Source organism: Corvus kubaryi, unplaced genomic scaffold (genome assembly GCF_017639235.1).
Source record: "Corvus kubaryi isolate FWS band 111438036 unplaced genomic scaffold, C.kubaryi_AGA036_p1.0 37385, whole genome shotgun sequence".
Lineage (NCBI taxonomy): Eukaryota > Metazoa > Chordata > Aves > Passeriformes > Corvidae > Corvus > Corvus kubaryi.
In genome coordinates this window covers 15674460-15701808 of record NW_024581127.1, presented here as the reverse complement: position 1 = coordinate 15701808, position 27349 = coordinate 15674460, and the positions used below count along the sequence as shown (strand labels likewise).

Below are 27349 nucleotides of genomic sequence, written 5' to 3'. Positions count from 1 at the left end.
CACAGCATGTGTCGGGCTCCCGGTGCACGATGAGGCTCCCGGGGCGCGGTTCGATGCGGAGCCGTCCCGCAACCGCGCGTGTGCCGGGACAGTCCCGGTCCCCCCCGCACCCTGGGGGCTCAGCCACCTAGCCACGCGCGGAGCTCGGCGGGGGTTACTGGGGACACTGGGCGCTCTGGGCAGCACAAAGCCTGGAGAGCCCGCCCGGGGTGCGCGGGGGGCGGCGGCGACATCCGCGCACACCCGGCGGCCACACGAGGAGGCGGTGCTGCCGCCCCCGCTCTGTGCCGCAGGCGCGGGCACAGCTCCGCCGCGCATGGGCGGGTGCGGGGGTCTCCCCGCCGGGCCGGGGCCGGTGCTGCGGGAGAAGCGGGACGCGGCCCCGAACCCGCAGCGCCCCGGGCCGCCCCGAGCCGCCCCGCTCGGCTCGGTGGGTGGGGGCGGGGGGGTGCAGGCGCGCGCCCGCGGGCGGGGCCGCCGCCGGCTCTGGGCGTGTCCGCGGGGTGGGGGAGCAAGGAGGGGGGAGGTTCGCGCGCGCCCTCGCGCGCCGTTGCCATGGCGCCGCTTGACGTCACGGGCGGCGCGCGGCCCGCGCGGAGCGGCGCGGTGATTGGCGGAGACGCCCCGTGCGCGGCGCCGGGAGAGGGAGGGAGGGAGCGAGGCTGCAGCGCCGCGAGCGCCAGAACCGCACAGTCCGCGCCGGCCGCCCGCCCGCACCGACGCACCCGCGCCTGCCCGCCCGCCCGCCGCGCACAGGTAACGGGGCCGCCGCCCGGGACCGGCCCCCCCACCCCCGCACACGGCAGGTCGGGAGCACTGAGCGGGGCGGCCGGCGGGCAGCGCCCAGCCCGCCCTGCTCCCCCCGGGGCGGCTCCGCGGGGAGGGAGCGGGACGCGGGGGCCGCTCCGCGGGGCGGCGGGGGCTCTTCTCCTCCGGGGATAGGAGGGAAAAAGGGGGGAGCACCGGCGGAGGGGGCAGCAGGTGAGGGCGACCCCGCGGGCAGGGGAGCGTCGCCCCCGCCGGGCGGGGGCCGGGGCGCGGGCGGCGGGCGCTGCCGGGTGTGGTCTGCCGCCGGGCGCGGAAGAGTCGCGGCGGCGGCCGCCCCTCGGCCGCGCTCGCTTCCCTCCCTCCGCCCAGGCTCCCCCCCAACCCCCCCTTCCGCCGCCCAGGCCCCCCTGCCTCCGCCCATCCTCCCCGCCCCGGCCGAGGGGTCCGGGCGGGAGCGGCGGCTCCCCCGGGACTGGAGGGGGCTCCTCCTCCGCCGCTCCCCCTCCCCCGCGCCGAGTCCCCCGGGGATGGGCCCGCGGGCTTTCCCTCGGCCGGGGCGGGGACGCGGCATCCTCCCCCGGGGGCGCTGGGCGGAGGGGAGCGGGATCGGGGCGGGCCGGGCTCCGGCGCCCACCCGCCGTGACAAAGGCGGCGGGCGCGGCGCTCGGTGTCCCCGCGGCGGGCGCGGCGCGGGGAGGGAGGGAGGAGCGGCCGCAGCGCCCCGGGGCCGCCCGCCCGCCCCGCCCTTCGCTCCGCCCGCCCCCGGGCCTCTCCATTTTCTGCTGTCACCGCGCTCGCCGTGTCGGAGCCGCGGCAGCGCCCAGCCCGCGGGGGCGGCGGGCGGCCCGCCCGCCCGAGGATGCTGCCTCCCGGGGATGCTGCCGCGGCAGCCTGCGGTGCCCCGAGGACTAGCGGCGGGGCCGGCGTTCTGACCACGTTTCCCCGGTCATGCCGAGTGGTAAATAACCACCGCCGAACGCTTGCTTTAAAATGGCTCCTTAACCCCGCCGCGCGCGGTGCGGGCAAATTCTTCAACGCGCGTCTGCAAACAAACGCCGGGTTTGTGCCCCTCTGTTGGGGACCGGAGCTATTAAAAGTTGTAGTCACCTGGAATGTTAGAATGTGCTTAATTTATTCCCAAAGACGGAACATAGCCCTGCCATTGTTTCTCCTAACATCACATGAAAGGACAAAAGTCAGAGTGGTTAAAAATTAAGGTGCTTGGTGGGCATGTGTGGAACATACATAAATATATAAAGCATTCATGACTAAAATTGGTTCATGCTTTAATAATCTTGTCAAACTTTAAAGGATAATGTATCCTAGTTCCTCCAAATGATCACGTTAGGATACACGGAAGGATGGGGGGTGAGGGGCAAGTATTTTTTCCTCCTGTACGAAAATAAATTTCTCAATACCTCTGCTCAGCAGAGCTTGATTTTTTTATGTTCTTTAAGTGCTGATAAGACAGATTATGAAGCATCTCAGCCAGGTTGTGCTATCTGAAATACTGATGTTGAAGTAATGTTTTTAAGTAGTAAAATTTTCTTTTGTCTCTCAAAGCACAGCCTGTCGGGCAGAGCAGCAATACCTGACACACAACATCCCATAATGGGGATTTCCATTTTGGGAAAGGGAGTTAGCACTGTGGGAAGGTGTACAACTTGTGATTTAGATATTTGTTGCATTCTGACTTTTTAACATCCATTGTGGGTTTTCATCTGCAGATCTGTATGTGAAGTACTTCTGCATGTAACTGTATGATTCTGTTAAGGCTCAGAATGCTGCTTGGTATTGTTTGTCCAACCTTTATTTGGTTGTCTCTTTTGAAAGCTTACTACTGGGTATTTTCTTTGTTAGTTTTTTTACACTGATAATGTAGTCTTATGAAAGAGTGGTGGCAAAGAATTGGGATCATTTTTGTGCATAAGATAGAAATTATTTTGTTTCAGTTCACCTTTGGATGCTTTTTTTGTGTTTATTGAAATAACATACTTTTAAAAGTTAACAGTTTTTCAGGAGGAAGCAGTGGCTTTAACTCTTTACTCCATGTGTCCACGTGTTTGAGCATCAAGTGCTGTTAGTATGCCTTTGTTCTGGATTTCAGTTGTACCTCTTACAGTTCCAAACTACTTAGAGAATACAGGTTGCTCTGCTTATGAAGTTAAAACACCTTTGTCCTTGACCAATGTCTGAATAATGCCTCACTATTTTTCCTCTTTAGAAATATCAACATGGATAAAAATGAGCTGGTGCAGAAGGCCAAACTGGCTGAGCAGGCTGAAAGATATGATGACATGGCAAGTTGCATGAAATCTGTGACTGAGCAAGGAGCTGAGTTGTCCAACGAAGAGAGAAATCTTCTCTCTGTTGCCTATAAAAATGTTGTAGGAGCCCGTAGGTCATCTTGGAGAGTCGTCTCAAGTATTGAACAAAAGACGGAAGGAGCTGAGAAAAAACAGCAGATGGCTCGAGAATACAGAGAGAAAATTGAGACTGAGCTAAGAGACATCTGCAATGATGTGCTGGTGAGAAATAATGAAACTGTTGATCCATTTTTACTTACAGTTGCAGAGTAAATGGTACTGGGCCCTCTGGGACTATTTCTAGTCTGTCAGTAAAGCTGTGGCCGCCTTTGCTATTTCTGATGATAAGGTTTAAAAAATGTCTGAATTTTTCTTTCCCTGTAATGTGCTGATTATTTGTATACAGATTATAGTTATGAATGCTAATAAATTTGGAGACATGTAGAAACATTATTGTACATAAAGTAATAGTTATGAAGGGTCAACGTATTTCCCTGAGACTGAACTGTATACAGGTTTAGTTTGAGGGTTTCTCCTCCCCCAGTGCCCTTCCCCCTTAATGCAATATTTGTATCCTAGATCTCTTTGATTTCTGCAACTTTAATATGCTGCTGTAATTGTAAGAGGTAGTTCTTACTCTACGGAAATTGTGCCCCTCCCTGGGTAAGATGATGTAATGTTAGTTATGATTCAGCTGTGCAGAAAATTGCCTGCGGGAAGAGGCAGTAGAAATGCTGTGATACCCGCTTAAACTTAAAATTTTTAGTAGCAAACTAAAAGGGTGTTCAAGTTAGGCATTTTCTGAGACTTGTAGTTACATTAAAATGTGCATGTACACAGCAGGCAATGCTGTATTTTCCCTGGGAGGCTGGTTTATGAAATCCAAGCCTCTTCCAAATGCTTATTCCAGATTGTCAGGTTTTTTCAACTGCACATGCCTGTGGTGCTTCAATGAGCACACGAGGAGCAGCTGTTCAGTCCTGCGACCACTTGAGAGGTAGAGGTTAATGTCAGCAATAGAGTTGTCCACTGCACTGTGGACCCTGCTGGTGCGTCATCCCATATGTGACCAGGGATCAACTGCAGGTGACAGAATGACATGCGACATGAGGGAGGTGTTAAATAGCTACATTTGTGCCTGAAGATCTGATACCAAATGAAAATTTAAGATCAATGAGTAGCGTAAATTTTGCTTGATGTGTGAGATAACTAAATGATATGGGTGATGATAGCTTCTAGAAGACTGGTTTTCCAAGGGTTTGTAAGAGTCAGCATGAATAACTGAGTCTTGGCTTCCAGTTCAGGCTGGCCGCTATGGTTATTGTAACACACACAATTTTGTATGTTTTGTTGTCTTGTGTAAGGATAGCTCTTTAACTTCCACTATGAAAATGGAAATGCAGAACTTATCATAGGAAAGAACTGATTTACTGCTACTTGTGTTGTAAAGTGGTGGCTCATCTATTCAAGCCAAGGAAATGAGGATCCAAATCTGGCATTCTAATTGGTTGTTATTTCTTTCTTTGTTTTATTAATGGGAAAGTCAGGCTGGGGGTAGATGCTTTCAGTTGAGAGTGATCTGAAATTCTTTTGTAAGCTGCGTTTTGATTTAAGAAATTATTTTAATTAAATCTGGATTTAGAAACCTTAGAAGAATTTAGTGTTTGCAATTAATTTTTTGCCTGATGATGGAAACAGGCTAAGGTAAAGCTAGCTTTTATTGTGCATGCTAAATACAAAAATTAAAACAAAACCCAGCTTTTGAGTTTGCTGCAGCAACTAGAGTGCCTGGGAGGGGAGGAATATGGGTGGAGAGTCTTGTTAAATCTTCTGAATCTCAAAATGGACTTGAATTTCTTTGTGTTAATGAGACATACATTATTCAAAGAAGTTACTGTTCTCTGACATGTTACTATTTTTAAGAAGTTAATGACTAATTTTTAACACTGCCAGTCCAGTTTTTCTTAATATGTTAAGGAAAAATTACTGTCCAGAAGAAACAATGCCTTAGGCAGTGATTAGCAGTAAAAAACCTACTTTTTTGACTTAAAAAGAAAAAAATGAAAACTTTTGTATTCAAAGGATAGGATTTAAAAATACTTTCAAATGACATGTGCTACCTTTGATGTTGCCAATTCCACTGAAGAATTAGATTTATATTTAAAAACATACTCTTGTTTTCTTTCTTGAAGGATCCTATTCATGTATGTTCTTACTCACCCAGAAACGTGGCTGACTGTATTGCTTTATCTGACATCCACTTCTCTTTAACAGAAAAAAAAAGAACTGTGGTAACATGTAGTTGTTTATTATGAACAGAAGTCTGCACAGTGCTACATGCAAATATAGAACTAGGGTTTGGGTTTAGTTTTTGGGGTTCTTTTCAGAAGATCTCTGTAACTTTTATGCAGCATAATCTAGTCTATAACTGTTTGCGGATGTGAAAAAGCGAGGCTTACCAAACCTTAATTGGTGTGAGGTATGCCGCTGATTAATAAGACCTAAAGTGTTAAACTTTGAAAGCTTTTAGTTATGAGCCTTATCAGTTAAGAGTACAAAAGCAGCTCAGCAACTTTTGTATCTTTTATTGAGTCTGTGGCTCTGTTTGAGCTGTTGTTGTGTCTTCAGTTGTCTGCTAGTGTCTTAAGTAATATTTAATGCCCAGGGGTGTTACATCACAGCTGAGTATGCCTGCTGTCCTAACTTCAGTGTTGAAGGGAGGAAAGCAATTTAGAGAACGTGTTTGTGACTACAGAAGAGTGTGGCCAAAGCTGGCTCCTCTGCAGCTTCCCGCTCTCTTCCCTCATCTGTTGGAATGAAATCTAGTGTTCTGGAAGAAATAGCTCCTCTAATCCTGTAGATACCGAGTATACTAAGTTCTTCCTGGACTTTGTTTCTATCTCTTCTACTAATTTTCAGAGAGAATAGGAGCAATTAATGATGAAGTTCTTTCTTGCTTCATCCCTATTGGGCCCAATGATAAAATTTTTGATAGTTATGTGGTCAGGTCCAAATGTTTCTTTCTCTCCTTTACACTGACCTTGCAATGGGGAAAGACAGTATCTGCATCCTTGCTACTTCCTGAATCCTTTTTTCTTGAACCTGCCATGGAGTACCTCTGCAGCTCTACAAAGAGTTGAACTCATCCTCTTGTTTGCTGCAGCCTCAGAGTGCTTCTGTACAAAGAAGAGACACCTAAAATATCTTGTTCCAGCACCAGTTCTGTCATATATGCATTTAAGTATATTAAAGTGTAATGTAACCAGCTCTAGTTTGGAGTTGGTCTGGTAGTGCTGGTAAACATCAAGGAATTGTGACACATTGAGTGTAGTACAAGCTCCTTGCACTGTGGCAATGAAGACTGTATTTCCAAATTCTTCAATAGTAATACAGTCTGTGTGACACTGTGTGTAAGGAAGTACATTGCTATACTTGAGCATCTGAAAAGTGCTTGAGTATTATAGAAAATTTCCAATTGATACAGGAAATTAAGCTTTTAGTTAAGTACTTTTCCTCATGTTAGCTAACTGTGTGCTTCACGTCCTGTTTCAGTTTTTATAGTAGAAAGGAGGGTCTGTCTAAAGTACCAGTATAATGATCTGTTACAATCTTTTGTCATTTCCACAGTAAAAATTGTTATTAATGTAACAGGTGTGGATTTTCTTTAAACTGCTTTTTGCCTTTAGTAGACAAATGAGCTGTAACTGAAGTGGTTCAAATTAAATCTGCAGTAAGCTGAATTTTTTAGCTAACAAGGGTTCTGAAACACAGAAGAATGGAGAGGTCTTTGAATAGCTAACTCCCTGCACTGCTTGTATGTTAAAAGTTCTCAGGAGCTCTGGTAGCTTTCAGGTAGACTCTGACATGAGCTAAATGTAAACTAGTAACTGAAAACATGACTGGCTGTCTTCACATTAGTATGAATGTAATTCCAGACAGTTGCACTCTCTTCCCTAGGCTGGCACATACTGCGGCAGTCCCTGCATGCCCCCCAAGTGCACAGTATGGGGCAGTTCCCATGTTCTTGCCCAATGCCCAGTCTTCTGGGTGATGTTGCTTCCCCCTCCAAGTTCCACCACAGAAATACCCTAAGTAAAACTCTTCTCTGGCAGTGCCGAAGCACCCTTTCACTGTTTCTTTGCCTTTGTAGTTGTTAAGGTCTGGAGAACTTCCGCAAACCTTGGCTCCCCTTCAGCCTTCTGGAGTTACTGTTGCACATAGGTGCTACTCATCACTTTTTCCTCACTCCTTTCTTGCCAGAAAAGCAGCAGGTTAATGGTGTTGTTCAGGACCTTCTAATAAGATGAATTGTTTGCTTTCTTCACTACATTATTTCTTCCTAATTTCACGCTCAGAAGCAGAAGATGGTACTCCTTGTGTGCTCATACTTGAGATTTCCTTGCACTTCTTATGGATGCTTCACTTTTTAGAAGTGGTAGTTGCGAGAACAGAAGGTTCAGTTACCTCTCAGATTAGTGAATTTAGGTTTGCATTTCATTTTTATGTATATTGTTGAGAGGGGGAGTAGAATGTTTAGTAACCTGTCATGGGGCTGCAGTTCACTGGGGTAAGGGAGTGTAGTTCCATTCCAAATGCATCTAAATGGCTTTTTAAAGAACATACCACAGAATTAATGCCTATTGCCATCGTTCTCAAATTACTGTGGAACTATTTTCTCATTGCCTGCAAACATCTAATAGGTTACTATGTTAACTTCTATAAAACCTGTCTAATAATTCTTAATGACAGGGTTAGGAAATTTAATCTTCTCTCCTACAAGAAGCCATATGCTTTTTGACTTGCACATGTGTGAATTGTCTTCTTAAAACTCGGCCACTGTATGCTCAGTGTGTCCTCCTGATGGATAAAGAGCACAGCTAACCTGTAGTCTGACAATACCATACAACCTTGCTATGATGATATCTGATACAGAAAATTCAGTCTTCCGACTGAAAATCACTACCTTAAGTTCTGTGACCCCTTCAGGCTTGCTTAAAGTTTTTTTTTTTTTTTTTTAACTGCACTTTGTCTTTGAGATGTGTCATTTTTTTCAGAAAAAAAGGGGAGGCATTTATTGAACCTTATATTTGCAAAAATGTCTGTTACAGAAGGGGATGGTTAATGTGTTGAAATCCAGGAGTTAGGTGCCCAAAATAATTGAGGTTGGAAGGGAGGACAGATCTGGTTTGATCACTTTGCTCAAGGCCTTGTCAGTCAAATTTTTATTATCTTTAAGCGTGGAGATTCCACAGCTTCTCTGGGCAGCCTGTCTTAATATTTGTTCACTTTTATTGTTAAAGAATACTTGCATGTAATCAGAGCTTCTCATGTTGCAGCTTGTCTGCTGCCTCTTGTCATGTCATTGTAGACCTCACGAAAGAGTCTGGCTCCATCTTCTCTAGGCAGCTATATGCAGCAGTAAGATCTGCTGGTCTTCTCCAGCCTGAAGAAAGCCATCTCTCTCAGCCTTGCCTTGTACCTCATGTGCTCAGCCCCATAGCCCCTTCAGTGTATCTGTGTCTTTCTTGTGCTGCGGAGCTCAAACCTGGATGTAGGACTCAAGATGTCATCTCAAGTTGTTAGAATTTGCATTAAAAGATGTCAATTGATAACGTGTGTTAGTGGCGTATGTGAAAATACTCTGTGAGTACTCTGGTTCGCAAATGCTTCTCTGAATGAACTTTTATATATTGCAGAGCAAAATGTAGCCAGGGCTTGCTAAGGGTGGTTATAATTTAAGCTTTTGATTAACTCTCCAAGTCTGGCTTTTTCAGTAAGGGTTTGGTTGGTATAATTGCTCACATATACTGAAGGTAGGAAGCAGAGGCAATTTGTATCAACCTCATTATTTCACTTACTTGCCTGATTGTAGCTACACCCTTTCGGGTTTGGGGGGTTTTTTTGGCTGTTGGTTTTTTATTTTGGTTTGGATTGTTGGTTTGGTTTTTGTTAGGGTTTTTTTTTTTTGCTTTCCTGTAGTGAAAGCAGTACCTAAGTTGGAGTAATTTCCTTTACTTTTTTAAGCAATTAGACTGTTGTAGAACTGTTGAATCTTTGATAATTAAAACATCCTTCATGGATCAGTTTAAATATGAGATTACTTGTGTTGTTTTTAATTTATTCTAATTGTAGCAAGAAGGGCATCCATAATGTTGACATGTATGTTTAATGCTCCCATTAATCATAAAATCAGCTAAGGTGCTCTGCATAAATGCATCTACTTCTTATATTAACTGTGCATGCACATGTGTATACACGTATGTACATGTATCTACATCCTCTTGCATTTATTGGAAGTAGAAGAAACCTTTATTATAACCACTAGCCCACTGTACTAATTTCATTTGGCAATAATGTTTAATAATTGGCTTTGATTTACAGTAGAAAGGTACAGAGTGCTTATACTGTTCAAAAGTATCCAAGTGACAACTTGCTTTATTTGACAGCAATCTTGTTATGTACCTGCTGCTGACCTGCAGCTCTAAACAGCAAAATAAAGTAAGTTGATCAGTTTAGTCACCTGTGACAGATAACTCTTCATCTTTGTGCTGCTGAAGAAAGAACTTCATTGCATGTACTTGAAATTTTGTGAAGCTGCTAGGTGTATTTGTTTCAGTGGTTGGTTGCTTTGAAGTCTAAGAGCAGAAACACTGCATTGTTAATATATCAGCTTCTCCTTGTGCCTGTGGAAGCTGTAAGTGGTAGAAACATAAAATTTAGAGTGTGAACAGTGTTAGTGCATTATCTCTGCACATCTGTATGATCAAATACTGCACTATCTCTGGTTTTATCTAGAAACTTCTGTCTCATTGCCGTGCACATGACAGAAGTGCATTTCTGAAACAGGTTCTCAAATGCTTCACTTACTCTTTGCTGTGGGCAGACACCAGCTCCTGCCTCTGAAGCTGGTTGTCCATTCAGGCAGTAGTTGACTACCATTTTGAAATAGTTTGAGAAAGCTTGTGGTATTAAAGTTGATGGAAGAGAATTAAGTTTGTGATTATTTCTTAAACTTTTTTTTTACTGAATGTCAATCTTGTGCAGTGGATTATTTTTCTTGAAATCTGACAGAAGATTGGCAATGCCTCTTCAAAGGAGAAGTAATAATAAGTCATGTTCTGCTGAGACCAACAGTAAATTCTTAAATTTTTTTATCAGATAAAATATGTTGGACTTAATGATCTCAGAGGTCTTTTCCAGCCTACTTGATTCTTTGATTCAATGAGGCAGAGAAAAGTTGTCAGTTGGTTTTTGTTGGTGGTGCATTTTTTTCTGGGTGTTATCCTTTGTGATTATTTTACAAAGGATTTAACAAAGGTAATCTGATCTTTTAACGGGTCATTGTCTCCTAGTGCAGAATAGGTTTACATTGCTAAAATGGCATTTTTCCTAATAAAATGTTTTTATTAACACTGTGCTATAGTGAACCCCTAGTCGATCCACATTCTGCTTCAGGAAGTTTCAAATCTGCTCAGAGTGCAAGTTGCTAAAGATAAATGGCTCCTGCTTCTATTTCTGATCAAGGATAAAATACATCATATTTATGGGGAGTTTTATTGTATTTGTTTAGACACCGAAACTGTAGAGTCTTAAGACAGCTTAAGAGGTGTTCTGGTTTGGAGTACAGCTACAATAGCTGTAGTTGAGACCTACCGTCTGAGCAGAAATTCTCACCCAACTCAGTTGGTTTCAGTTTTTTATTATCTCAAGTTTCTCAGAGGATGAAAAGAAAACTCTTTCTGAAAAGAGTAATGATCGATGTATCTGGTACCATTTAATTTTGATGCAAGTCCCCAGTTTTCAAGAAGCAGTTTAATGAGGTGATGATGAAAAAAAAAGGGCCCAGGTAAAAATTGCATATTGACTTTGATCCTCAGTGGAAACTGTTTATTAGTATCTAAAGCTATGCCTCAAAAAATTCAAGACTTCAATCCTAATGTTTTTCTGTTAAGTGTCTTTATAACTGCTGCCTTTCATATGAGTTTCCTCAGAGTGGGTTACTAAACTGGAGAGGTGTTTTTGCCTGTGCTTCAGAATTTGGTTCCTTTACCATCATGTCTGTTATGAATGCTTTGGTAAAAAACAGTAATGATTGGCATAAAACACATGAGCAGTCTTTTGAATTCTCTCAAAAGAGCATATCCTGATACAAGGCACACTTGCCTCCCTTGCCATAAATACTAATTGGAAAGCAAAATAGTAGAAGAAACTAGCTAGTAAAGGATATGGTAGTCTTAATTTGAGGAAGGCAGCTCTGCAAAGGGAGCTACATGTATGGCTGTAAGTGTGAACTGAGATGCTGTTCCTCGTTGCCTCAGGTGCTGTCCTTTTTTTTTGCTGACCAGTGGTGTGTCCATGCCAAGTAGCCTGTATGCATTTTTGTGCATACACCTACTTCTTACTGACTGGTGTCTATCCCTCAGCATATGTCTCATCATGAAGATGATTTTTCAGGGTGTCCTACTTCTTCCATGCTTCCTTTGCCTGCCCATACGTGAGGCTGCTTTTGTTCTCTTTTCTAAGGAAACACATTTAGACTGGTTTAGTAGTATTTTTATGTATAAACTAAGATTTCTTGCCATTTTTTCTGTCATATGGGAGTCTCTTCTGTCCATTAGTCCTTTTAGATCTTTTTTTCAGTTACCCTCTTACTACTCAGACTTCATTTCCTCTATTTTCTTTTATAGATCTTCACCAGATTGACTACAGCAAAACTGCTAATCAAGTGTACCTTTCTCCTGCTCTTAGCAATTACACGTGTCCCTATGCGCTTCACATCTGCCACTGTTGCATAAATGCTGCAAATTACTCTGCAGTCAAATTCTTCCCCCCCCTTGAAGGTTCTTTGTCCTAAATTCTGAATTCCTCCCCTGCTGAGGGTCATGCTTCTCACCTCATCTCTTCCAGCCATCCTTGTCACCTTTCTCAAACTTCTGCTGCTGTTTCTGTGGGCAGCCAATTTGATGGGAAGAAAGAATAACTGGTACTGAGGACAAGCAGCAGGCTGGTTTCCTTCTTCAGCTGATGCTTTAGCAGAGATCTCCAGTGCCTCAGCAGCCACTAATAATGACAGCTTTTCTTGTATTCCTGTTCTGGTGGGCAAATGAGTAGAGAGTGTTCTGTAGCTAACTTTAAACTGTAGCTTCACTTTTGATTGGAGTAGAAGGCTGACAACAGTCCTTTTGGTTTTCCCACAAGAGGGTTGGAGGTCACCCATGAGGCAGCAGTTGCAGAGCCCAAACTCTGGGCAGAACTGTAATCAGGAGCAGCAGTAAGCCTAAACAGGGTCAAAACAGGGTTTGGGAAGGGATTGTCTAAAAATATTCCTCTTAAAAATGCAAATATTCATCACTTTTCTCCAACAATTCAGATGGATGCGTGTAAATAAAATGACTGGCCACGAATGGTTTAATTAAACCGTTTGTAGTGTGTGTGCCAATCTGTGCAGTGCAGCTAATTGCATGAGTTGTTTTATAGCTCATAACTTGCCTAATCCTTGTGTGGAAAACATTTATGCAAAATCACTTGCTAGCTTCTAATGGGAGTTGATAGGTGTCTTTTCTTTTTTTTAATGAAACTGAGAAGTAAATTAAAGACAAAAGTGGCACTCTTATGTACAGGTAGGCAGGTATCTACAGCTTCTCTTCTGGTGCATTGTGGGTATTAAGGTTATTTTGATGTAATGGGAGTTTGAACAATGTGTGGAATGTGGACAAGAAGCCTGTTAAAAGGTTATTACCTTCATAGAAACCACACCTGGCTCAGGAAGTCCCTGGACATTGATGGAGGCTAAGAGAAGCATGACACTTTCTTGCTTTGTTCATGTGTTTTTCTAGTGGCATCCTCTTTTGGGCAGTGTTGCAGTGAGGTTAGTAGACAGAGGAGTCCCGTCAGCCAGTATGATCCCTCTTGTGTTCTTATAATGTCTTGGAGGAAGATAGTGGAATGCTGATTCCATCATGAAAATACCAGGCTCTTGTCATTAAATTTTAGGCTGAGCTTAAAAAAAAATACCCTTTTTTCATGAATTTAAAAAGCAAAGAGTTCTTCCGTGTCATCTTCATCCCTATGTCATACACCATAGATGGGTGACACGTGAGTTGAAGTTCAGCTAGTACTCTCGTGTAATTTATTCTCAAAATTAGAAAAAAATGTCATAACTATTGTCAGGTGTCTTTTGATACTGCATGAAAACAAAAAGCCTGTTTATTTAGTAAGCAAAAAGTCAGGTTATCTCAGAGGAGAACAGATACTATTTAAATTACCTAAAGTTTATCAGTGTATTCTTTTGGAGTTTTGCCATTCTGCACCTTGGTTCTTTTGTGCAAGAATAGTATCTTTTTATTTCTCCAATAGTTCTAATGTTTTTACTCAACTAGATATCTTAATAATTAAATTTTTTTGTATTTAAAAATAAGGCTTCTTGTTCTCAGTACTTTACCCCTATGTATTATCCACTAATTTCTACTTCATTTTTCTAGAATCTGACTCTTATTTTCTTGCTTGTCAGGAGGGAAATACATAAATAGAAAATCGATTTGTTGTTGCAATTGTCTCTAGTGCTTTTATAATTATCTAAAGTTTCTAGGCAATAACGTACTGAGACGAAGCCTTTAATAAAGGGAAATAAGCACTGAACTAGAAGCAACAAGGCAAAACTGAGCACTAAAATAAAATTAATTTAGTGCTCTTAAGATGGATTTGGGAATAGATTTCTGGCCGATGCAAGATGCAAATGGTTTTAAAACAAGAGTAGTTTTAAGCTTCAAGTGTCAGGAAAGGACTCTTCAAGTCTTCGTGTTGGTTTCCTGTCTTCAACTGCAGTCCTCACCACAGTTTGACTAATGAAGCATGTCCACTTGCAGTAAGAAGTAGACAGGCTTTTTGGAGAGGGTTGGCTATTGGGAGTTTTTTTGTTACTACTTGTTAGGCTTCTTTCATATTCCTGAGTAAGTCTGGTAACTCTGAACCTTTCAGACTTTATCTTGCAAAACCGCAGGAAAAGGTACATAGAGCCTTTCATCGAAATGGGCTTAAAATGTGTTGTGCTTCATGTTGCCACTTGTTGACTGTATCCTGTTCAGGCAGTAGAATGTGTGAAAGAATGAAGAAAGTCAATCTCTTTCTAGTTTAGTGTTTAAAATAAGCCAGAATTGAAGTTCACCATTAGAATAATTCAAGTTGTGTGCAGACAGCTTCTGGTGTGTCCATGGAGACAAAGACTTTTCTCTAGTACGTACGTGCTGGGGATGAGGGAATGTACCAAATCTTATCAATGGTATGTGTGAGCACAGCTGACATCTCCCAAGTCTGGACATGTTTGTTTGCCAGTCCAGAGAACCAGAAAGCTGTTGACTTAGTCATAACCAGAATTGCAGGTGTGAAGTGTTGAAGCCCGATCTTTGAACAGCCAGCATATTAGTAAGAGTTGATACTCAGATTTAGTACATCCTTTCAAAAAAAAAGTAATTCCCATTAAATCTTTCTGAAAAGACTTACAAAAAGTGCTAGGAGCACTTGTACAAGCTGTTACAGGTTTGGGCCAACAAGTACTTTAAAATGCTGCTGCATCTGCCTGGTTGACTACAATGGTATGGTTTGTTTCACAGCAGTTAGACTCTTGCTGTCAAATTAAAAGCTCTTGACAATTACTGCTGTGTCCTTGGGGGGTTTCAAGGGTAGGGAGTGGTCGTTAAGTTTTGTTTGGAAAACTCTTCCTACCAGATGCTGATCAAGATGCTGTAATTAACTGCTCATGTATTAGCATATATGAAAACTGGATGAGAGTTTTGCGTGATAGCAGGAACATCATGAACAAGCATGAGACCTTAACTATATCTAATGTAGCTATAATATACATGGGCTGTATGGGCTGCAGTTGTCAGGGCGTTGTATGCATTGCAGTGGTGCAGATCACACAAACTCAGTAAATACAGATCACTTACTGATCCAGTCTTGGCTAGCTGCTACCACTTCAGTGGCCTGTATGGTGATCAGCTCTATACTGATAAACACTGCCCTATCAACTGGTAAAGGAGAGGGAAGGTGGGCATGTATTGCTGGTACTGCTGAAGCTTTGGACAAACCTATGAACAGGACTTAAATATCAAGATATTCTTCCTTGTGGGAAAAATTGTATCCTCCAGAGACACTTTGCAGTTAAAGCTATTAGAAAAATCCACAAGATAAACAGTATTCCCCATAAGCTGATGTGTTGGCAAATAACAAATTGTTAGATTTGTTGTGCTTTTGATTCTGCTATCTTCCGTAATTGAACTTTTAAAGGTTAGTAGTTCCATTGGTCTTACCTGTCTGGCTTTCTGTAGCCACACCACCTCCATGCAGGTTGTGCTTTCACAGCCACTTTCTAGGATAAAAGAGTGTACTCTGAATCTTCAGCTAACTTTAAAGGAGTGGTCTCTGTCTACTTATGCCAGTAAAAGAAAATAGATCCTGAAATAAATGGACTAATACAAACAGAAAAAACCGAATTTATAAAACTAAACAAATAATAGGGTAGAGGTCTCCTTTCAGTCATTCCACATGCTAGCTTTTAAATGTTCATCTGCTTACAGGTTTTATTGTTGCTATTTATTAAGTATTTGGCATAAATAAAATTCTTCCACAGATAGTGGCACACCAGTCCTACGTGTTGTTTGTATAGAATAGACTCTTTCATCCAAATATGAGTAAGCGCCCAGTGCAGTTTGAGTCGGAGTCTCTTTGCATTGGCTATATTCTATGAATAGCTGTTAAAAGGGATTTTCTCAGTTCATCAGTCTTTGAAATTCGACATGGCTGTAGAACTTTTTCCAGTACAAGATTTACAGTGTTCAAGCTCCTGTTGTCCTGCTAGTATTGGTCTGTTTAAGAAGACAATGAGTAGTCTTTCCTACTATCTGTCTGCCGGTGCAATTCACCCATTTAGTTTGCAAACAACTTCACCCGGTTTGTGATCTAAGTGAAGTTTAAATCTTGGAGCTTGGTCGCTGCTGTGGGAGTGAGTAGAGCTGTATGTTTTAATCAGATGACTTACAATACAGATGAGGAATAATTTCTGTTTCTGGAATCACTGAAAATATTTTGGTCTTGCCAATTAATGGAGGAGGCAGAAGGAGGGCAGCTTGGTGCCGGAAGGGTAGGTGCAGACTGACACACCTGGCTTAATTGAAGTCTCACAGAGAAAAACTAATAAGGAGCCTCATTCTCAGTAGCTGGTAACCTTCAGTTGTAACTGGAGTTTCTTGGGACTCAAGAAAACGTCATAGCTACAAAGCTCGAAGCTCTCTACTGGTGAGGACAGAGCATGTGAGTAGTTACAGAGAGCTGAGGGGTGTGACCCATAAACCTGCCAGCCTCCTGCTGCATCCCAGCCTCACTGGGGCAGAGATGGCTCTGAACCCTTCTCCTGGTGTGGTGGGATGCCTTCAGATGGGTGCCTTTGGCATGAGGCAGCTCGGCAGCCCGTTTGACTGTCTCCAAAGAAAATACTATTGCTTCTGACTAGCTTGTGTTGAGTTCCTTCTGTTGCCAAAGAATTGTCTCTGCTGTCATTTGGATGGGAAGCAAGGACATGCAGTATTTTTCAGTGTCTCCCTGTGTGGTTATAAAATGAAGTTATATACCAAGCCCCATAGTACTGGAAAGGCCTAATATTATAGATGAACGAATAAATCCACTACATTAAAGCCACTAAAGAAAGTCTACTTACAGGTTTTTATCTCATTGTAGCATAGGCACAGCTGACCTTGTCTGACTTTGGTTTCTGTCAGCCTGATGTCTTTATTGTCTGTATGGTGAGATAGAAATGATGAGAGAGATGGGTCACTCCATTTTGAGCAATTTCACGCAACTTTGAGTCTACCAATAAATATTCATTATTAGCATTAGTACCAAATTAGCAGTGCTTTGATTAAAGAAAAAAGCAACCAAAACAAAAACCAACACCAGATTTGCTCTTCTTGCTCTTGCTATGAATTAGTTTTCTGTAGCTTAACAGTTGGCCTGTTAAGCAGAGCAGGTGTACCACAGGTGCCCATGTCACAGTGCAGTAGTTGCAGCGTACCGTATCCAGGGTATGCCTGTCCCAAGAGTATGTCCTGTGAGACATTCATTTAACCTTCTGGATGGCCTTGAGAGGAAAGTACTGTAAAGCAGCCATCATTCTGTAAGTTGGAACTAAATTAGTTTGTCCATTTCTGTGGTATCATTGGAAATACAAGCTAAAAAACTGAAGCAAAACTGCAATGTCAGTCATCTAATCTACAGGGGAAAAAAAAGATGGCCAAAAATTTGTACTAAAATTTCATTTAAAAAATTATTTTCTGCATAGCCTTCACCAAGTATATGTAACAGCCTCTGATTAAATTCTGACTATTCAGGCATGCTGTACCTTTTTTGACTTTTAAATAACTGGCTTTTCTTACAAAGTCTGACTTCAAGCACTCAACATCACAAAGTTTGACAAGCTTGTACCTTAATTTGACTAAATGTGTTGGAGATAGTGATTTTTTTTTTTTTTTTTCATCACAATAGAACTCTTGCTAAATTATGTGACTGCCTCAGCTGGGAACTATGCTATAGTTAGAATAATCTAGAAAAACCTGGTCTTAACTGTCAGCCCATGGGGAGTATTTGGTGGAGTGACTCCAGAGAGCTACCTTTGCTTTGGAAGATAGAGGAAACACCTATTAGGGCAGCACATAAAGTCAGATAGAGGTGCTACAGAGCTGAATGTCAGATTGTTAGCTGTCTGGAAGATTGTACAAGAATCCAGGTTCACCTTGTGGTTTCTTGCTGGTGATGCCAGTAGAGCATTCAAGTTAATGGGAACTGGGCTAAGGAGGCTTATTTATTGCCTGTGTTTGTAAAATAATTGAGTCTCTGATTTGGCAACTGATGTATCAAATGCTTTTATTGTATTTTGTGGATGGAGACTTTCTTCCATGATATACCCTCTGCCCAGAATCTTTGGACTGTCTTATTTTTGCCATGGTTCTGTATAATGGCTTGTAGAATGCCATCCTTTGGTCATATTCATCTGCTAAATTGACACAGCCTCCTTCTCCCTATCAAGGCACACAATGCAGCATTCCATTTATATCTAGAATCGGAATCCAGAACACGTTCTGTAGCTGACTGTGTTATGTAGGATGTGAAGAAAATAAGCAAAAAGTGAAGCTGTCTTGACTTTGAAATAAATTGAAGTATAATTGAATTGTTGGTTCAGCATGCTGTAAAAGTATGTATGTTCAAAACACTGTGTTCTTTGTTTCCCTTTTAGTCTCTGTTGGAAAAGTTCTTGATCCCTAATGCTTCGCAAGCAGAAAGTAAAGTTTTCTATTTGAAAATGAAAGGAGACTACTACCGTTACTTGGCTGAGGTTGCTGCTGGAGATGACAAGAAAGGTATTGTATGTCAGCTCGTGGATGGACATTGTCCAATTAGATTGCCTTCGGTGGGGCAGCGACATAACTCTAATTTTAGAGTATTTCTGATTTGGATGTAAATTTCTTTAGTAATAGGCTTCCTGTTTTCTGAAGGGAAATTATGCATAAATTGTTGGCTTTCAGATGAGTTACAAAAATTTCCATGTACATGCCGATGGAACCACGAAACAGGTGTTGAGTCACAAAAGGTTGAAATCATCTCCAACTTCTGCATGCATGTACCTGGTTTATCACTGAAGTACAGGTTTATGCATTTCTTGTCTGTCTGAATGTTAGGGGTTTTACTTCCTTGTAGTCTTGTAGCTTTCTGAAGACTTACTCTTGCCATTTTTCCTGCATTTCTACAGAATATAAGAAGTCTGCATAGGTTCAGTGAGCAAACAGACTAGAAACGACCTGGGGGTTGTTTCTCCTGGAGGAGAAAAGGTTTAATAAAATTAATCTTACTGTTAGGAAAATTTCTTCTGTAACCATGGTTGTTCAATGTCCAAATGTCTTCTATCTCCTCAAGTTTCTGATATTTTCATGTAAGCAGCTTGTTACAATTGCAGGTAAGTTGCCTTCACTTAAATTTAGTTAGAAAAGTTAATATGAGGTACTTAACATTTTGGGTTCCTTACCTGCTGTATTTGGAGACACCCTAACAGCATTGCTGCCTCCATGCAGAGTCACCTTCAGTTCAGAGCAATACATTAGCTGAGATCCAGCTTGCAGCAAACAGTGCCAGGCTGTTTCCTGGAGCCACTTCAGGGCTGCTGGCAGCATGCCCTGGGGAGCAGCACACTTCAGCACAGAGCCAGCCTGGTATGTCAGACTCACTTGGGCTGCCCTGAGCCTGCAGGAATTTGGGATGCATGGGAGCGTGCGGACAGTCTGAGCCCATGGAGGTGGCACCCTCGGGGGTGTGGGCGCTGAGCTGTGCAGCCGGCGCTCGGCACCGCTCTGCCCTTGGCAGCACCCGCTCGGCTCCTTGCAGAGCTCCTGGGCACCTGCAGCCCCTGTGGCTCGTGCTGCTCTCAAGCTAATAAACCCCCCAGTATGGCACAGAACGATTTTGGTGGGACTTCAGAGACCAGATTGAGTTTGGTATAGAGGTGAAACAGATGTGGAATAATTTCAAGGTGATAGATGTGTCTGCTTTGTGGCATATGTGTTATATCCACGTTAACACAGTGAAGCCCAGTTTCCCCAGCATGCTGGATAATAGAGAGTTACACAAAGATCCTAAGGCTTAGTACAGAAGGCTCAATTTGATTTCTGATGTTTACTGACCCAGTCTTGGTAACTGCAGAACTGTATGTGTTAGCAGTACTTTAGATCTGTTACAGAGAGTTACCATGTTTTCCTTTGGTAATTTTAGTGATCTCTATTCACATGCATAGGAGGTAAAATATTTTGAATCCCGGAGTTTCTTATTCTGTTGAGGATTAAGTTACAGGCTCTAAAATTAGACTGTGAAAATCTTTGTTTAAAGTGCTTTTAAAGTTTATTTTTATTTTACCCAGTCTCCTGGTGGAGCAGCTTTTGGTGGGTTTCCATTTTTTCAATTTATCCCCCACCTCCAGTGTTTCATGTCACAGGCTTTTCCTGTATGTTGTCTGTGACCTTGAAGAAGAGCAGTCAATAATTATTATTTAGGAAAGAATGGCTGTTGAGTTGGACACTATTCTTCCAGCCTTTTGCAGTAAATACAGCAACAATATAAAGCTCCCAACTCTAGGAATTGGATTTTTGTTTATTTTATCAAATGAGGCTTCCTTATGGCAGTCTAGCAGACAGGAATGTCAAGCAGGTACCTTACTCTTATTTTATCCTTGAACTTTGGAGCTGCACTTTCTAAAGATTTCAAGGTTAAAAACTTTTATACTCTGTGGCTGATTTAAAAATTAACAGAATACATCAAAATATGCATTAAGTGCTCCGAATCATTGCTCAAAAGGTAACTGTTTTCTCAAATAAGGAGAAAAAAATACGCTTTTTGTTTTGAAATTATGTTAAAGAAAAATTACTAAAAAATAAAACTCTCAGCTTCATTCCCTGAAGTTATTTGTTTTTCATTCTTGTTTTGACTTTTATAAACAGCACCATTTTCTAAGGCTTTTCCATTATGAGAAGACTTAAACATTTCTCAAAATTTCTAAATGTAACTTTCAGTAAGCTTAGTTCTTCTAAACTGTAATGTACTAACATCTGGTAATTTTCAAGATATTAGGGCAGCTGTCTGATCTGAAGCATTCCATTATTAGTGATGAATGTAGAGAGGACAGTGCTGATGAACTGTGCACTGAGTGTCCTCACTCTTCCATGTGGAAGAGAACAATATGATGCTTTAATTTTTGTGAGTATCTAAGGGTGAACAAACTGATTGCATAAACATCCTGAGTATTGATATTTAGTTGTTTCCACTCTTGGAGTCTGAAAACTCCTTACTTAAATACTGCTGTATTTTCGAGTCCTTAGCCTTAAAATTCCTTTCTTTGTTTTTGAATACATGTGACTGCACTCTTGCAGACATCATGCTGGATGCCTTTCTGGTTTGATCCAGAAGTGGTAGGATTGAAGACCTTTTGCATCTGAATTGAATGACTTTCTGCCCACCTTTTTCTCAGATGCTGGTGGGGAGCTGAGGAACAAGGGCCCCTTTGTGCTCAGCATCCAGAGCCTCCCTGGCCCCTGCAGCTTGTGGGCTGTGTTGGGCCTGATGTCTGACTTGCGCAGGCAGAACCTGCTCTAAGTTCAGGTGCCTTCAGTGAGGAAAGAAACTGCTGAGCTCTTCAATCTTCATATACACACTGTAGTTTCTGCTTTTTGCCAAGTGTTTATAACTTGTACGACTGAATCAATTAAGGGTGACAAGAGATTCATCTCTAAAAGAAAGGAGCCAAATTATTAATTTTTCTCCCTTGGAAGTTTATAGGCTCTAGAACTTTTAAGTTAGGGAAAAATGCCTTTCGTATCTGCATTGGAAATAGAACTATGTTGGAAGCTTTTAAAAATATGTATTTAATTTGAGTTGAAGTATGCCACACTATCTTTGCCAAGCAGTTTGAATGGAGACTCACAGATGACTGTTACTGGAAGGGTTCAGCATGACAGGCAAAGGTCATCGGTGTTTCCTGTGACTAAAATGTGGATCTCTAATGCATTGCAGTATTTAAAGACATTGAAATTGTGGTAGTGTGTCAAGTAGATGGTGGGTTTTACCTTCAGTGCTACAAAACTGCTGCAAACATTTGTAAATAAAAGTAGCCACAGGAAGAGAAGAGACAGTCAGGAAAGACTCAAACCTGCGATTTGGTCAGTAACAACTTCCCTCTTTTTTAGTAAATTGAAAATGTAATTTAATATAATCTCCATTAAATAGTGACTTGTTAGGTAAAGTGCTCATTCACAGGTGTTCACTCCTGACATGGTTTCTTCATGCAAGCATGAACACAGTCCTGATTGTGTGTCTGGATACAGTGTGTGAATTACTTACTTGTTGTGGGTTTTGTTTGTATTTGTTTTTTTCCCTAAGGGATAGTGGAGCAATCACAACAGGCATATCAAGAAGCTTTTGAAATCAGTAAAAAGGAGATGCAACCAACACATCCCATCAGATTAGGCCTGGCTCTGAACTTCTCTGTGTTTTATTATGAGATTCTCAATTCCCCGGAGAAAGCCTGCTCCCTTGCAAAAACGGTAAGTCAAAGAGGGGGAAATTCCGTTTAAATTATTTGCATAACCTTTTGTCACATGGCTAATGGAGTTGTTTGTTTTTATAACACTAGGCTTTTGACGAAGCAATTGCTGAACTTGATACATTAAGTGAAGAGTCATACAAAGACAGCACGCTAATAATGCAGTTACTGAGAGACAACTTGACAGTGAGTATCATCAAAGTTTGCATATAGGCGACAGGATTGGTCTTCCTGGCACTCTGAGTTGTCCTTTTTGTTCCTGGCCGTGGAGCTGTTCTGTCACTTAGGAACAGGTCTACAGTACATCATTCTTCTGAGCTAAATCTTTCTCCTGCCTACTTTTTTTTTTTTTTTTTTTTTTGTCTGCATGCTAATTAACATTTTCTGACAGATGACAAATGAACCACATTTTTCAGGTTATTTTATTCAAGGAATCTAGCATGTTTAAATGATGCAGTCTGGACTGTGACTAGCAAACCTACTACACAGTGTTAAACAGCATTTGAGAATAGTTGCATTTCCCTCTTTAAACCTTATGTCAAATTTCATATAGCTTATTCTGTGTGAATACATCTGCGAGGAAGAGATTCTGCATGAAAACTGGAAACAAAGGTAGCAGCTAGCAAGCCCATTTAAGCACCTGTTGTTTGCAGGTTTTAATTTTGGTAAAACTGAAGTGGAAATCAGTGCTAGCCAGGCTATTTCCATCGCAGTTGTAAAACAACTGTCTTAATTCTTTTTTTTTTTCCCCCCTTGATCTCACAGCTGTCTTTGGTGTAAGTTGTCAGAATAATCAAAATCTTCATCTTGCGTGCGGATTTTTTTAACCTACTTTGAACTTTAAAACTGGGAAAGATAAACATCTAAAGCAAATGAAATTAAATGTAAGCAAACATGCAATTGTGTAATTAATGGCTTAGTTCACTCCTTGGTCTGTGGGGAGAAGAGCTGCAAGCAAGAAATGAAAAATAAGAAGCACCTCTTGTTGTCACATGTAGCCCCTTGTTAACACTTTGTGCATCTAATATCAGAGACCTTTGCAAAATAAATGCACTGCTTTAAAAGTAACTGCAAGTAGAATTGTACAGTTGCATAAAATTGGAGTTGCCATACTTCTTGCTTTTGTGTCTAACATTTAATTTCTCTCTTTTGGAGCCTTTTCCACTGGAATGACATTGCTGCAAAAACTACTTGTAATTTTTCCATTTGTTGCTTACAAAACAAATTGAAGTGATTTCTCAACCTCTGTATTGGAGACAGATACAGGGTTGGTATCACTCTCAACGTCTGTGTGTACTGTCCTCTTGAGTGGGATTGCTCAAGAGCTGCCCTCTGAATGAGTGGTTTTGAAACAGAGAATAGAAGCTGACTTCAATTGCTGGCTTCCCAGTAAAAATAATGTAAAGCTTGTCATAGCAGTTGGAAAGCAGATTGTTTCGCACAAGCAAAAGTTGGCCTGAGCTACCATAGTGTGTGAATTAGGGTAGTAGGCCTGATAATTGATGAGAAGTTTCCATTATAAGGGAGAAAGCTGTAAACAGATGCAAGATTCCATATTCTTGAATGAATGATGTGTCTTGCCGTGAATGCTTAGCGTGATCTGTACGAGTGCATTGATTCCATGTTTATCCGCAACTTCTTGAGGTAGAAAATAACTTTTGATATGTGTGTGACTGACAAAAGACTACAGTGAATTTCATAAATGTAAAAAAGGTCTGTTTTGCCAGTTATGCAAGTTGTGCAGGCTGGTGCACAGCTGAGGTAGGTGGGCTTTAGGCAGTGATTCAGAATGTTGATCAGTTCTGTGCAGGAGCACTTCCCTCAGTTGTTGGTTCTGTTTTGCCTTGAATCTTGTATGGCTGAAGAAGTCTGTGTTCATTCTCAGTGGGGACTGAAGGCAGAGGAGTGTTCAGAGGGCTGTCTAACATACCATCAACATCTGTTTTACTGGAATTGCTAGATTGTTTCTTTGCTCTGTTATGAAATTGTTTTGTTTTCTTTTATTAAATAAAAGGCATCCCTTCTTCTTAAGCAGTTCCCCCCCTCCCACCAGCAGATTTGTTAAACTGATCTCAGTATCTCAATTGGTAAAATTGGTAATGCCCCTTTCATAGCACTCAGGCCTTTTATCTTAATGAATGTGTATGTTTAGATTGGACATGAGGAAAATTTTCATCACTAAAAGAGTTGTCAGGCATTGTAACAGGTAGCCCAGGGAAGTGATTGAGTCACTGCACCTGGAGGTATTTAATTTGTGTAGATGTGGTATTTGGGGACATGGTGGACTTGGCAGTGTTAATGGTTGGACTTGATGTTGAAGGTCTTTTCCATCTTAAATGACTCTGTGGCTGTATTCTGGGGGTGATGATTTAGGATAGAAACCTCTGATAGAATTCTGATAAAACTGTTCTTACTAACTCTTCCTTACAAGAATAGCACTGAAATTGAGACTAATGTGGTAATATAATAATGTAGTAAAGATCACAGTGCAGGTCTAGAAACAGACTACTGGTGTGCAGTTGTCTCCAGTAAAATAACTTGTTGCTTAATGCCTTCAGCAAGGAAGATTAAGTGCAGATACCGTGCATTATGTTCAGAACAAGAACAAGGCTACTGGTCTTGTGCAGGTTTCACTATTGCCTTCTGCTCCTGAAAGGATGAAAAGTTCCTGATGATGGATTTTAAAAATAAAGGCATTCTGTGAGAGTTCAGTGGTATAGCACTGTACGTGGAGAGAATTAGTTAGTTTTATGTTTTACCACCTTATACTACGGAGTGTGAATGATTCATTTAATGCTTCTCTAACTCCATAAACTGAGAGATGACAAATCATTCTGGACTGGTAATAGTTTGGAAGTAGCCAGCATGGAGATACTTGGTTCACAAAATAATTTCTTGGCCCTGGCTGTTGCTCTGGAACTGATGCTTAGTTTCCTTAGCTGGTACTTAATCTTGATATGTGGCTCCTTAGTATGATTTTATGGAGCTGAAAATAACATTTTGTGCATAGTGCACGCTTAGCCTGATGTTCTTCCCTCCTGGCCCTGCCTGCCAAGTTGGCAGCTCCGTGTTCTGAAAGTTGCTAAAGAGGAGCACAACTAGCTGAACAGAGCCAAGGGATAGAGATTTTGGTGAAATATTTTGGTGTTTAAAAAACAGAAAAAACCTTCAGATGCCTGTTCTGAAGAAAAGGTAATGTTTGCTATAGCATTGGGTGTGGAGAGATACCTTTACTGGAGCTCTCCTTCAGAAAGGCATGTGAAACTTGCTTGAGGAGAAACAAATTGCTGTTAGTTCCTGATTCTCAATTATCTGTTCTGTAGATCTGATTCTTGCCTGCTTGTTAGTTGTATATTACTCAGCCTCGTGGGTAAGAGACGGGTATTTGTTGGAACCCTGGGTTGAGAAAATTTAGGTTTATGGGATATAGTAATATAGATGTAACAAGATGGAGGATTTTGGGTGTAGGTTAGTTCCTCTTCTTTCTTCTTCCTTCTTCCTCACAAGTTTGGGTGATCTGGTATTGGTTCAAAAAAAACCCCAGTGCAGAACATGAATGATTAGTTATTAGATTATAAGTAAAAATAAATTAGTTGGTATTCCATAATTGGGTAGCTTGGGCTTTAAAAGGCCTTGGAAGGTAGAACTCGAGGGCCATTGCCACCTTGTCAACTTAAAGGCACATTCCATGCAGCTGTACCACAGATAAGAAATAATAAACATCTGAGTCAGAAGAAAAGCTCAACATCTCCTGTGTTTTAATCCGAACTCTGAGTAAAAGAACTCACAAAACAGAGGCAAAGAAGAAAGGAATGGAAACAGACAATTTAATAGGTATTGACTGTTCATAAACTTACTCATTAAATGCAGTGTAGGGTTGGGTCACCTAAAGCTGAATTTCCATTTTGTCATAGCCAAGAAATAGATTCATGTTACTGTGTGCTTTTTCTTCACAGTGCTTAGTAGGACCTCTTAGAAGTTGTTATTATTAAGACATAGGCCTTCTTTCTAAAAATTACTTACTAATTATCAGTAATAAGTGTGTAATAATGTACCTGTTACTCTGTTTCCTTTGCTAAACAGTTGTGGACATCGGATACCCAAGGAGATGAAGCCGAAGCAGGAGAAGGAGGGGAGAATTAACCAGCCTTCCAACTTCCGTCTGCCTCATTCTGAAATTTAAACAGTAGACCATTTGTCATCCATGCTGTCCCACAAATAGTTTTTGTTTACGATTTGACAGGTTTATGTTACTTCTATTTGGATTTCTATATTTCCCATGTGGTTTTGTTTAATATTAGGGGAATAGAGCCAGTTAACATTTGGGGAATTTATCTGTTTTCATCTGAGGTGGCCAATATAGGGTTGTGAAATTTTTATACAAGTTTTACATGTTTGGCATAGTACTTTTGGTACATTGTGGCTTCCCACAGGGCCAGTGTTAAAACAGCTTTCTATGTCAGGCAAAGATGACTGCTTGCATATTGGTCTGTCATGATGGAAAAAAGGGATAATCAATGTTGCAGCCACAGGTGTAGTTAGTATGAATATCCAAGCTGGAGCACACATGGCTGCAAATAAACTGATGTCCCATAGATATTGCATGTCACGTGAACATGTGACATCTGTGGAATATTCCAATCAAGTGTACATCTTTGATTGCAGCTGAAGTGTTCCTTAAGACAGTTTGATAACCCAGTCAGCTTTCTCTAGAGAAGGACAGAGAAACGGTTCACATTCCATTATTTGTAAAGTTACCTGCTGTTGCTTTCATTATTTTTGCTACACATTTTATTTGTATTTAAATGGTTTAAGCAACCTAAGAACAAATGTACAAGTAAAGATGCAGTAAAAAATGAATTGCTTGATATTCATAATGACACTGTATATCGAGCACAGCAGTAAAACAAAAACCCATGTATTTAACTTTTTTAGGTTTTTTGCTTTTGTGATTTTTTTTTTTTTGATACTTGCCTAACATGCATGTGCTGTAAAAATAGTTAACAGGGAAATAACTTGAGATGATGGCTAGCTTTGTTTAATGTCTTACGAAATTTTCATGAACAATCCAAGCATAACTGTTCAGAACATGTGTATTAAGTTGATGTAAGTGGAATAAAAGTTTTATGAATGGACTTTTCAACTA

The 27349-nt window shown here is 41.5% G+C and overlaps 1 protein-coding gene across 1 annotated transcript; it reads left to right on the top strand.

Annotated features, from left to right (window-relative positions):
• Window positions 1-638: 638 nt before the first annotated feature.
• Window positions 639-27349, top strand: YWHAZ (tyrosine 3-monooxygenase/tryptophan 5-monooxygenase activation protein zeta). Its single transcript, XM_042035740.1, has 6 exons — window positions 639-756; window positions 2993-3296; window positions 18358-18481; window positions 22041-22204; window positions 22294-22389; window positions 26287-27349. Exons 2-6 carry the CDS (start codon window positions 3003-3005, stop codon window positions 26344-26346), a joined length of 738 nt encoding a protein of 245 aa, XP_041891674.1. The 5' UTR covers window positions 639-756; window positions 2993-3002; the 3' UTR covers window positions 26347-27349.